The 11,866-nt window shown below is 39.2% G+C and overlaps 1 protein-coding gene across 1 annotated transcript; it reads right to left on the reverse strand.

The window, feature by feature from the left end:
- Window positions 1-4,081: 4,081 nt before the first annotated feature.
- On the reverse strand, window positions 4,082-7,596 carry LOC108202970 (receptor-like protein kinase 7). Its single transcript, XM_017371619.2, has 2 exons — window positions 4,912-7,596; window positions 4,082-4,616 (listed from the first exon to the last, which is right to left on the reverse strand). The coding sequence occupies exons 1-2, from the start codon at window positions 7,478-7,480 to the stop codon at window positions 4,249-4,251; spliced, it is 2,937 nt and encodes a 978-aa protein (XP_017227108.1). The 5' UTR covers window positions 7,481-7,596; the 3' UTR covers window positions 4,082-4,248.
- Between the last annotated feature and the right edge of the window lie 4,270 nt (window positions 7,597-11,866).

Here is an 11,866-nt window from a genome sequence, read left to right on the forward strand (position 1 = left end):
TCAAGGTGATCAGCTTTCTTCAAGCTCTTCACTAGCATATCATTGACATAGACCTCCACGGTCTTCTCATTTAGATGCTTAAACATCTTATTAGCTAAGCGCCAATACGTGGCTCTTGCATTCTTAAGATCAAACGCCATAACCTTTTCTGGTTTACCTCGGAACAAGGAGATGGGAACCAATTCCTTAATTGATAAAACCTGCCCCCCGACTCCCCCGGGTTTCAAGGCTGCAACATAACAACTCCTGGCCATTTTTTGGTCTCCTTTTTCTTCTCCTACCCCGTTTCTTGTAGGGAACTTGATTTTCAAGTGATATGTGGATGCTATGGCTTTAAAAGCATGCATCCCTGTCCTTCCTAGGATAGCGTTGTAGGTTGATGAGGCCTTAATGACCATAAAGTTCAACATATAAGTGGCCTGTCGTGGCTCTGCTCCCATGGTTACTGGTAATTGGATTATTCCTTCAATCTTGGATTCTACTCCGTTGAAACCATAGATCGGCATGTTGGACGGTGTCAACTGTGAATCAGCATACCCCATCTTTTGATAAGCATCATAGAAGAGAATGTCTACAGAAGCTCCATTATCAATAAGAACCCTCTTAATAGATGAGTTTCCAATAACGGGAGTTATGACCAACGGGTCGTCATGGGGGAACTTCACCCCTTCTAGATCAGAATCATCAAAGGTTAACGCAATCTCGGTCTTGGCCCTCTTCGGGGGTTCTCCAACGATACACATCACTTCACGAGCATAAGCTTTTCGTGAGTTACTAGACAAGCCTGCTGCAGTCGGTCCTCCAGAGATCATATTGATCACGGGCCCTCGAGGCTCGGTTCTCCTATCATGATCATCATTGTCCCTATCGCGACTATCATTGTCATGGGGATTCTTATCTACATCCTTAGTATACCTGGACAACTTGCCTTTCCGGATCAAAAACTCAATCTCATCCTTCAACTGCCGGCAATCATCGGTCTTATGTCCTGTATCCTTATGAAACCTGCAATACAAGTCCTTGTTTCTTTTTTCGGGGTCAGTCCTAATTGGCTTCGGCCATCGAACTCCTCCCTCTTTCTCAATTTCCATCAGAATCTGACTCCTGGGGGCATGCAGCCTTGCATACTCAGTGAACCTCGGTCCTGATTGCTTCTTGGTAGGTGACTTTTCACCATCTTCCCTTTTCAAATACTTGTTATCAACATCATATTCAGTATCGTTCCCACGCTTCTTAGAGTCCGTGGTTGGTCCCTGGTTATTCTGGGATTTTCTCATGCTTTCCTCCGCCTTAATATACTTCCCGGCTCTCTCTTGGAGCTCATTCATGTTGTCAGGGGCCCTCTTGGCTAGTGAGCGGCGGAAATTATCATCCGTGGTTCCTTGTTGAAGGGCGATCATCGCTACCTTTTGGTCCAAATCCGGGACTTTGAGCGCCTCCTTGGTGAACCTATTCATATAGTCTCGAAGGGATTCGTTCCTGCCTTGGTGAAGGTTCATCAACGAGGCTGAACTCTTAGCGTGGGTCTTACTCCCAATAAACTGGCCTATGAAAGCTCGGCTCAAATCTCCGAACGAGGATATAGAGTTAGGGGGTAGTCGACTATACCAGTGCTGAGCCATCCCGCTCAAGGTTTGGGGGAAGGCTCGACACTTGATGGCCTCCGTGACTGGTTGCAACAGCAATGCATTCATGAAGGTTCGTACATGATTCGCGGGGTCACCCGTTCCATCATATGCCTTAATAGTGGGCAATTTGAACTTTCGAGAAATCCTTGCTGCCATGATTTCCTCGGTGAATGGGGGGATCGGGTTCTCTGGATCACCTGCAGCCAACAAGTGAATTCTATTCATACCTGAGTTCTGAGGGTTTTCAGTCCTTTGTCGAGGTTCGGGCGGTGGCTGCCTGGCCTGTTGTGCCGCCCTGTCTCTTTTCAATTGAGCTATCTCCTGTTCATAAGCTCGAATCCTGGCTTCGTACTCCTGGTCCGTGGGTCGACGGGACTCGGGGTTATTCGGCCTGGTGTTGTGCTGGGAGCCTCGGCTCTGGTTTCCGTCTCTCCTCCTTCGTGGGGGAATATCATAGTCCCTCTCCGAATCTTCAGAAGAGTCGTCCGTATAAACTACATACTCATCTGTTGGTCCTCTTGTGGTCGTCACAACGGTTGAGTAATGAGTCCCATGATCAGTGGCTGTGGCCACAACATTAGTCAGAGGGGGCAGCGTGCCAAAAATCATAGGAATCGAGGTTTGAGCAGCGGTGGTTGTGCCACTGCTAGCAAGGGTCAACGTGACTGGTGGTGTGGTGGTGATGGGATTTGAGGTTCCAGCGGTGACATGAGACAAGGGTGGATCCTGGGTTGCGGTGTTGTCTCCGTTTGAAGGTGCATGAATTTCTGAGCGTAATCTGGTGGACACCATGGTTGTTGTCTTCTTCCCACAGACGGCGCCAAATGTTATGGATCAAAAATCGAGGGGTGAGCTTCGTGCTTTTTGACTGATCTCGCGAGTCGGAACTCAGACGGGTCCTCACGAGGTGCCTACGTATCTTCAGCGGGGTGAAGAATCAAGTCAAAAAACGTAGTTCTATTTTGGAGGGGTAGAGCCCTTTATATAGATGTCTCAGGGTTAGAGACTGATTAGAAGTAGGATCCCTGGTGTTAGAGTCCTAGTAGAAATAGGTATTTGAGTCAGAGATAGGATAGGACTGATCTCTGATCCTTATCTTGAGCTACTGGAGGTTATCTAGGACTCTAGATAGTTATCCATGAAATTCAGAGTTCTTGTAGAACTCTTGGAGTCCTGGACTCGTCAGTCAGACTCCTAGTAGGAATAGGATTCGAGTTCTGGGCCCTGACCGGGTTGGGGGCTCGTGCCTTGAGTTTGGGCAGCCCATGTTTCTCAAACATGGATGCCCAACGGGCTTTTTATAACCTCAATCTGCTAGCCACGAATTTTGGATGATAAACCCAGAATCCGGGCCTTATATTCTGGCCTTTAATCAGACCCGGGCTAAAAATAACCCAATAATTTTTAGGGCCAATTTCAGAGCCATATCAGCATCTATGTTTGAGAAACATGGGCTGCCCAAACTCAAGGCACGAGCCCCCAGCCCGGTCAGGGCCCAGAACTCGAATCCTAGTCCTACTAGGAGTCTGACTGACGAGTCCAGGACTCCGAGAGTTCTACAAGAACTCTGAATTTCGTGGATAACTATCTAGAGTCCTAGATAACCTCCAGTAGCTCAAGATAAGGATCAGAGATCAGTCTTATCCTATCTCTGACTCAAATACCTATTTCTACTAGGACTCTAACACCAGGCATCCTACTTCTAATCAGTCTCTAACCCTGAGACATCTATATAAAGGGCTCTACCCCTCCAAAATAGAACTACGTTTTTTGACTTGATTCTTCACCCCGCTGAAGATACGTAGGCACCTCGTGAGGACCCGTCTGAGTTCCGACTCGCGAGATCAGTCAAAAAGCACGAAGCTCACCCCTCGATTTTTGATCCATAACACTAACAGTACCGAGCAGTAAATCAAAGGGTTAATTATCAAAGTGGGCACTAACTTCACACCAATATATCATCCGGGACACTCTCGAATTTTCGGTCTCATTTGAAACACCGTTTTCAAAAATTGTATCAGTCTTAATAATAAAACGTTAAATTTGAAAACAAATCGACAGTATGAGAAGTGTTACTCATGGGGATTTAACGCAATAGGTTATAGAGATTATGCAGGCACTATTAATTGAATTTCCACGTCCAAAAAATGGCTATATATGGATTATTAGGGTTTTTTTTAACCAATCTCTTCCACCATCAATTTTACTCATTTTTTGAACGTGAAAATTCAATTAATCATACATACATAATCTCTGCAACCTATTCTGTTAAAATCCCATGAGTAACACTTCTCAAACTGTCGATTTGTTTTTGAATTTAATGGTTTATTTTTAAGATTGATACAATTTGTGAAAACGGTGTTTCAAATGAGATCGAAAATTCGAGGGTGTTCCGGATGATATATTGGTGTGAAATGAGTGCTCAATTTGATAATTAACCCGTAAATCAAAGATGGCCTAAAATGATTACATACACACATAAGGCTAAATTTTGACATTTTTACAACAAGATGTGAAACTAGTGCTTAGCTACAAGCACCATATTTTACATGCATCTCTTGGAAGATGCAGCTTACTATCTATCAATTATTCTTTCAACAAAATCAAAATTTGCATCTTCTTATTGCTTACAATTTTCACCATCTTTGCTAACAACTATCTCAGACAACTTAAAAGGCTCAACTTCTTCCAGCATTTGGACTACCACCCTCATTGAAGGCCTTAGATTCGGAACCTTCATCGTGCAGCGAATTGCAATTGTTAACACTCTAGCTGCATCTTCTTTCGACTCTTCTGAAATCGTCGAGTCCACCAGACCAATGCCACTGTCATCACTTCTCATCATTGAGTCACAAACCCATTGTACAATGTCCTTGTTTTCTCCGAATTCGGGCTCTGTTGGCCTCTTTCCTGTCACTAATTCCATCAGAACTACTCCGAAGCTGTAGATGTCACTCTTTTCGTCTACTTTGTAGGTGTACGCGTATTCTGCAGTTTGCCAAAACACGAGAAAACTATCAATGTCACTGCAAAAACATATGGATTAAAGGATAAATAAACGGTTTTTCTAATGTGTGCCCATGGGCATACGCTAAGTACTAAAAATTATTAGTTTAACTCATTTTGATTGACTCAAATTTCTTAATAATGGTAGACCCCCTGCATATACAACAACCACATCAATCAAAATGCCCCAAACATATAAAATTTAGTACTTAGCATGTGCTAACGGGTACACACTCGACAGACTCATAGATGAAATTGGAATGCTCGCGGAACTTACCAGGAGCAATGTAGCCATATGTGCCAGCAATCATTTGTGTTGCAGCCACCTTAGCTCCATTAGGCTGCACAATTTTTGCTAGCCCAAAATCAGCAATTCGCGGCTTCATGTTCTCATCCAAGAGAATGTTGCTTGATTTTACATCACGGTGTATCACCGGCCTGTCATAACCATGATGGAGATATTCCAGTCCCCTGGCTGCTCCAACCGCTATGTCGTATCTGACACTCCAGTCCATGGAGATCTTCTGACATGTGTGCAATTGGTCCCATAAGCTTCCATTAGGCATGTACTCATAGACCAGTAGATTCGAGTCCTCGCTAGTAATACTGCAGTACAGTTTCACCACATTCACATGCCTTATGGAGCTCAGAGCCTCTACCTCAGCATCATATTCAGGTGATCCGCTCTTCCCTTTCCCGAGCATAGGTGAGCTCATCTGAAAACCTTTGTGTCCACCAGAATTCGACTTCCAGACATGTTTAACAGCCAATGTTTTGCCACAACTTAGGGGAACCTTGTACACATTTCCAGAGCCACCTGTACCTATCAAGTTTTCTTGTTTTAAGGCTTTCACTACTTCCTCCTCGCTGAAACTTAGGACATGATAGTGTTTCATGTCCCAAGAATCGCGTCTTGTCATAGGACAGTTCTGACCATTTTTCTTGGACTTCATAACATACAAGAATGTAGCAAGTGACAGGATGGCTACAAATGCCCCTGCTATGACAATGGACACAATTATTTTAAGCTGCGCGGACTCTGTTGAACCCGGGGATGAACATGATTTAAGACCACTAATCCTCTTGTTACTACACAATCCTGGATTTCCAAGAAAGCCATCACTGAAAACTTCAACCGATAAAGCATCCGGTATGGGACCACTCAATTGATTGTTGGACAAATCAAGAAGGCTTAATCTAGTTGATGACAAACTGAGAGGAACTTTCCCAGAAAGCTTGTTATGTGATAAATTTAAGGAGTTTAAGCTTGGTAAAGAACCAAGACTATATGGAATTCCACTCGAAAGAGAATTTCCAGATAGACTTATATCATTAAGTGATAGACATGAGCCTAATGACTCTGGTATAGCTCCAGTGAAAGAGTTAGCTTCCAGATGTAAACTGCTTAAATTTTTCAGTTCGCCCAATGTTGATGGAATTTCACCTGAAAAATTATTCCATCCTAACTCAATTTCCACCAGAGATGATGCATCTGACATCATTACTGGCAGCATTCCAGAAAATTTATTATTGGATAAAAATAGCTGAGACAGGCTCTTGGCTTCTCTTAAATTGCTTGTCACTGAACCTTCAAATTGATTCATAGAGAGATCCATCAGGTTCACATTAGGAAGACCCCATAACCCATCTGGAACAGATCCTGAAAGAGAATTCTTACTAACACGGACACGTGTTAGAGATGAGCAATTTGCATAAGTTTCAGGAATTCCACCAGTGAAGTTATTTTGCAACAGAAGTAGATCAGTCAGGCTACCTTTCTTGCACATATCAGGGGGAATCAGGCCTGTGAAAAGATTCTCCGAAACATCTATATAAATAAAATCAGACCAAGATCCAATCTTTTGTGGGAGTGAACCTGTGAACTGGTTGGTGTAAAGTGACAGCTCCTGAAAAAACTCGAATTCTCCAAATTCCCCTGGAATTTCTCCCGAAAATTTGTTTTCAAATAGTTGCAATGACTCGAGATTGACTAATGACTTCAACACAGAGATATCACCTTCAAGGCTGTTATTGGAAACATCAAGTTTTCTAAGAGTTGTGAGATTTCCAAAGCCCTCAGGAAAATTCCCAGAAAGGTTATTGTCATAAAGCTCAAGCTGAGAAAGTTTAGCTAGTTTGGTGATTCCTTCTGGGATTTTTCCGAACAAAAAATTGTCTGAAAGCTCAAGATTTTCAAGAAGACTGAGGTTTTCGATTTCCTCTGGAATCTGGCCTTCAATACTACTGTTGGTAAGGTAAAGCCAGTACAATTTATCAAGATTTAGTATTTCCAAAGGGAATGGAGACTTTTCAAATAAGTTATCACCTAGGCTCAAGAAAGTAAGAGCAGTAAGATTTCTCAGTGAACTCCAAGGAAATGAACCCGAAACGCCACTACAGTTTAAGCTTAAGAAACTAAGTCTGGTTAAGGAAGACAAGTCAGGAACCTCTCCAGAAAAAGAGTTGTTGCCTAAATCCAAGTATGTCAACTTAGTACAATTTGCTAAGTGATCACTAATTTTACCAGACAAAAAGTTTGATCCTAAAGAAAGCTTCTCAAGTGAATCAAGAGAACATATAACATCAAAAGGAAGAGTTCCAGCAAGATTTTCTTGAGAGAGATTGATTTCTTGTACCTTTTGTTTGTCATTGCACATTATGCCACTAAAGCTGCACACTGAGTCCTCTGCTCTCCATGTATCCAAAACCCTCGAATCCGAATCTTTAAGGCTGGCCTTAATCTGAAGAAGCATGTCAAGTTCATCGGAACATGCATGAAATGCCATGCAGAGGACAGAAAACAGAACGATAACGATGCTCCGGTGACCTGAAAACATGCTGGCCATCTAGTGAAGGGAAGAAAATTCTGAGAAAAATTGAGTGATCATGCAGAACAGAGGGTGTGAAAATGTGACCAAATGGTTGTTAAGTAGATACATGCACAAACATGGGTGGCTTATATGGTGTAACTAAAAGGCATGCTTTTCATCTTAGACTTTTATATGTAAGATGTGACACAGATTTTGTCTTGAACTGTATGTTTCCAGCTAACTTTGACTTTGAATATTCAAAAAGACATGTGACCTCAAGTAATTATGGATCATGGGCTGTTGGTTACTTGCTTTCTAGTCATTTTATGAGTGTAAAGTGAATATATCAAAACTGAATCAAGATTGTAACAAATTAACAAGCATCATGACTTAGAAGTAAAGAATCAATAACTTGATAAAGTCACCTGCATATAAGTACGGTGAAAGTTTACTAGCCATATATAAGGCGGCATTGTGCTAACTTAAAAAAATACTAAAAATTAAGTTAAAACTTATAAATTGTTAAAATGTTTAGGAAAAATGTAGAGATCTTAAAATAAAAGATTATATTCTCAGTTTTTTATAAATGTTTTTGACTTTTTACACAAATAGATTAAAAAAAGTAGAAGCGAACTTTTCGAAGTGCTTTTTTAGGCTTCGAAACAGCACCACAGTTTGGAAGGTTGAGTGTTATTTTCAGATGAAGTCAATTAAATTCAAAATTTGCATGTTTTAATTTAATTATATTATTTAATAAATATAAATTTTATATATCAATATTTAAATAATATTTCTTCTACTATGTATTACTTGATGTTTTATCATTTACTCAAATATTTTGACTCTATAAATAAATTAATTATTCTTTTCCGTAAGTTATAATAAGAATTAAAATTAACATACATCACTTATATAAATTTGAAATTATACTTTTAAGTTTAAATAAAATATAAATATAATAGCCAAGGATTTACCGAGTACTAGTTCATACTCCCTCCGTCCCATTTTATGTGACCTCATTTCCTTTTTGGGACGTCCCAAAAAGAATGAACCTAGAATACTTACTATTTTTTAACACTACTTTTCACTATTACACCCACTAACTCTATATTTTATACTCTCTTATTATTAAATAAACACTATTACACCCACTACCTTTCTCCACTATCTCATATCTATTATTAAATATATATTGATAGGTCCCACCACTTTACCCACTATTCAACTACATTTACTACCTTTTTCTTAATCTCCGTGAAAGTCAAACCCGTTCATATAAAATGGGACGGAGGTAGTATATATTTATCAGAAAATGTGAAAATTATGATTAACAAACAAATAAAGGATTTGTGGGTTCACCTCAGCACTAATCAACTTGCCGGTGCTGATATATTTAATCATGATGGATATACATGTACTAAATTTCATGGCCGACCCGGGCAACCTTAAGTTGACCAACCACTCACGAGAAGCCAGTTGATTAAGTAGGGCCCACTATCAATTGCTGTCTCACCACTCCGACTAATAAACACTAGGCTTTTGTCTTATTTTATCAGTCACCGTCCGGAAATTTATATTATATTTATATTTTTTTAATAATTATTTATATAATATTTATGATTTGATCCGAGAGCAGTAGAGTAGCAATATTTCTGCCAAAGTGAAGAAGAATCAGACAGGAAAGGACCTGGAAAGAGCAAGCGATCCTTAAGACATCGGTATTTTACATAACATTACAAAACAATCCGACAAACACAGATATCGAATCAATATATCTATATTGATACTCAAACATTCACCAGAGCATCTCCAACCATTAAAACCCTTGACTAAAAAATGAGTTGGCATACTTAAAATAAAAAAAAAATTCGTCAACAGCTAGAAAAACTCAACTCCAACCATGTTCAGTTGTTGTCTATAAATTTAGCTAACCTCTTATGGATGGCTAAATTTGTCGAACCTCTACAGGTCTGTAAGAAATCTATAGAAAAATTGCACATCATTTATTACTATATTAAACTGATATATTCTATTTTAACAATCAAAAATATTAATAACATGCTATTTTTAAATTATAGCCAACCAATATAGCCAATACCATTGAAGCAAACTGTTTTACAGGTTCAGCAAATTTTACATAATGTCTTACAGGTTCCATTTAGCCAACGATTATAGCCAACACCGTTGGAGATGCTCTTAGCCACACATTTAACGAGAGGTGATTCAAGAAAAGTAACGCCAATCGGAGTATACTTCATCATCAACATCAAAACTTCATGATACAGTTAGGTTGTGTTCACTTGGAGCGAATGGAATGGAGGGAGAATGGAATGAATTTTATACTAAAAAATGGTGTTGATCAAAGAAAATGTATACAATTTTCACTCCTTCAATCATTCCATTCATATTATTTTAACTATAATTCTAACCCACATGTTTTGGAAAAAATGCTCATTTCATTTCTATATCATGTTTTCTTACAATCTTTCTCACGAGAAATTTGAATACATTCATATTTGTCATTATTATCTCATAATTTCTTCCTTTGCCTTAAAATTCTATATTATATTTCATTCCATTCTTCCCTCATTCCATTCCATCCAATTGAGCACATCCTTACAGTTAACAAGTGTCTTGGGCAGATAACCTAAGCTCAAGGATAATGATTGATGTTACTGCTAGAATAATTCAAGTAGCTTATCTTATAAAAGCATCTCCAGGAGTAATATGTATAACGGTAGTCTATTTTTGTTGGCTAAATTGATTATGTAAATTTTTTGCCAAGGGGTCGGGACGAATGATTACTCCAATGGATTATCAATATTCATGCTTATGTAGAATTATATATCTAAGGCTTCCTTGGATTTACAAATATAGCCAATCAAACATGGTTGGCTATATTTATTGCTAAGAGGAGAGAGGGTTGGAGTTCCAAATTTTTTACATGATCTTTAATAGTGACACGTAGATGCCAGATAGTCGCCACCTAAATAATTTTAGTTAAGGACTTCTACCGTTGGAGTGCTCTAACAAGAGCCTAACTCTTAAAAGAGACCCTGAGCTAAACCTATGTACAAACCACTACAACTGAGCCTTGAAGATTAAAATGACAAACATGTCACACAAAAAACTTTCAGCTGTTGCCAAATAGATTTTCCAGGGAAACCTAAACTCGTGAAGAGTTTCGTTTTAAATCTTTGTAAATTTTTATATTAGACTCTGCCTTACAGGGCATCGACTCATCTTCCACAAGCATTTTATTATCCCTCCCCACCTACCAGTGACGTACAATGGTTGGTCTCGTGCTTTCAAAATCATTTGTTTGACATTATCCATCTTTATGAAGTTTGCAGCCCCTCACCTTCTAATTAAGAATAGAAATTTTATCCATAAACTACAAAAATATGCAAAATTGAATGGATACCTTTATCAGGATACCTCTATTAGGACACATTTCCAGCCCGAGTCCCAATTTGACAAGACTCCAAAACTCTATCTACTTCTTTGCTCAGGTCCTTAGGAAGCAATTTCTTTTGTTCAATAAGGTCCAATGATCTTTCTTTAGTTTTAGACACCTTCTTTCCTCTCTTGGCTGTTTTCTTATGTGATCATCCTCTCTTTCTTCCGAACTTCAAAATTTCAATGTTACAAGCAATAGATGACAAAGAATTTGTGTCACCGATTTCCTTTGTTTCTAAAGTATGCTTTGAGATGATTGTTGTTGAAGGAGTTTCTACACTTCTTGAGCAATTTTTTGTGTCTTGAGTAGTCCATCTTTGAGCAACCAAAACTTTGTCAGATGATTCAGGCTCACTTGTACATTTGACCTACTAATTCCTTTTTGGATCTGACCTTGACTCGATTTAGCATGACTTCCAACATCATTTTCTCTTGTTATTTTTATTCCTTCTTTATTCTCTCATTTGCATTCATTTTATCTTCTGATCTCGAGTTAGTAGATGGTTCTCATATTCCATTTGCTTCCATTGTAGTCGTATCTCCTCTCTTGCATTTAATCTTCGCTTGAGCCTCTTCCTCATTTTCCTCCTCAAATAAGTAGCCCTTAAAATTGATATTTAGTGGATCATCATTATGACCTACACAAGAGCTTTCATCTTGATCATACGCTTTGTATGAATAGATATCATTTCCTCCATTCTACCCGCTTACTTACTTGCAATAAATCATCAACTCTTCAGCCTAGTATGAAATCTTCATCTCCTTTTCTAGGTGAAGGGGTATATTGGTTTCAATTTTGACTATGGGAGATGTGAAATTCATGTTCATATCTAGCATGGGCGAAATAACACTAATTTTGCCCCACTCTTCAACAATTTTAGCGAAGTTGTTGAGCTCTTTGCACACCCATGGTAATCCCACAAATTCAATTTTAGTCGTTGTGCTAGGGATAACATCACTCTA

This window comes from Daucus carota, chromosome 9 (assembly GCF_001625215.2).
Source record: "Daucus carota subsp. sativus chromosome 9, DH1 v3.0, whole genome shotgun sequence".
NCBI classification, from domain to species: Eukaryota; Viridiplantae; Streptophyta; class Magnoliopsida; order Apiales; family Apiaceae; genus Daucus; species Daucus carota.

Excerpts from the sequence above, each read along its gene's own strand:
- LOC108202970 (XM_017371619.2), bottom strand. The coding sequence starts at position 7,480 with ATGGCCAGCATGTTTTCAGGTCACCGGAGCATCGTTATCGTTCTGTTT. Across the intron at positions 4,617-4,911 it reads ATATGGCTACATTGCTCCTG|AATACGCGTACACCTACAAA; the intron begins GTAAGTTCCGCG and ends GGCAAACTGCAG.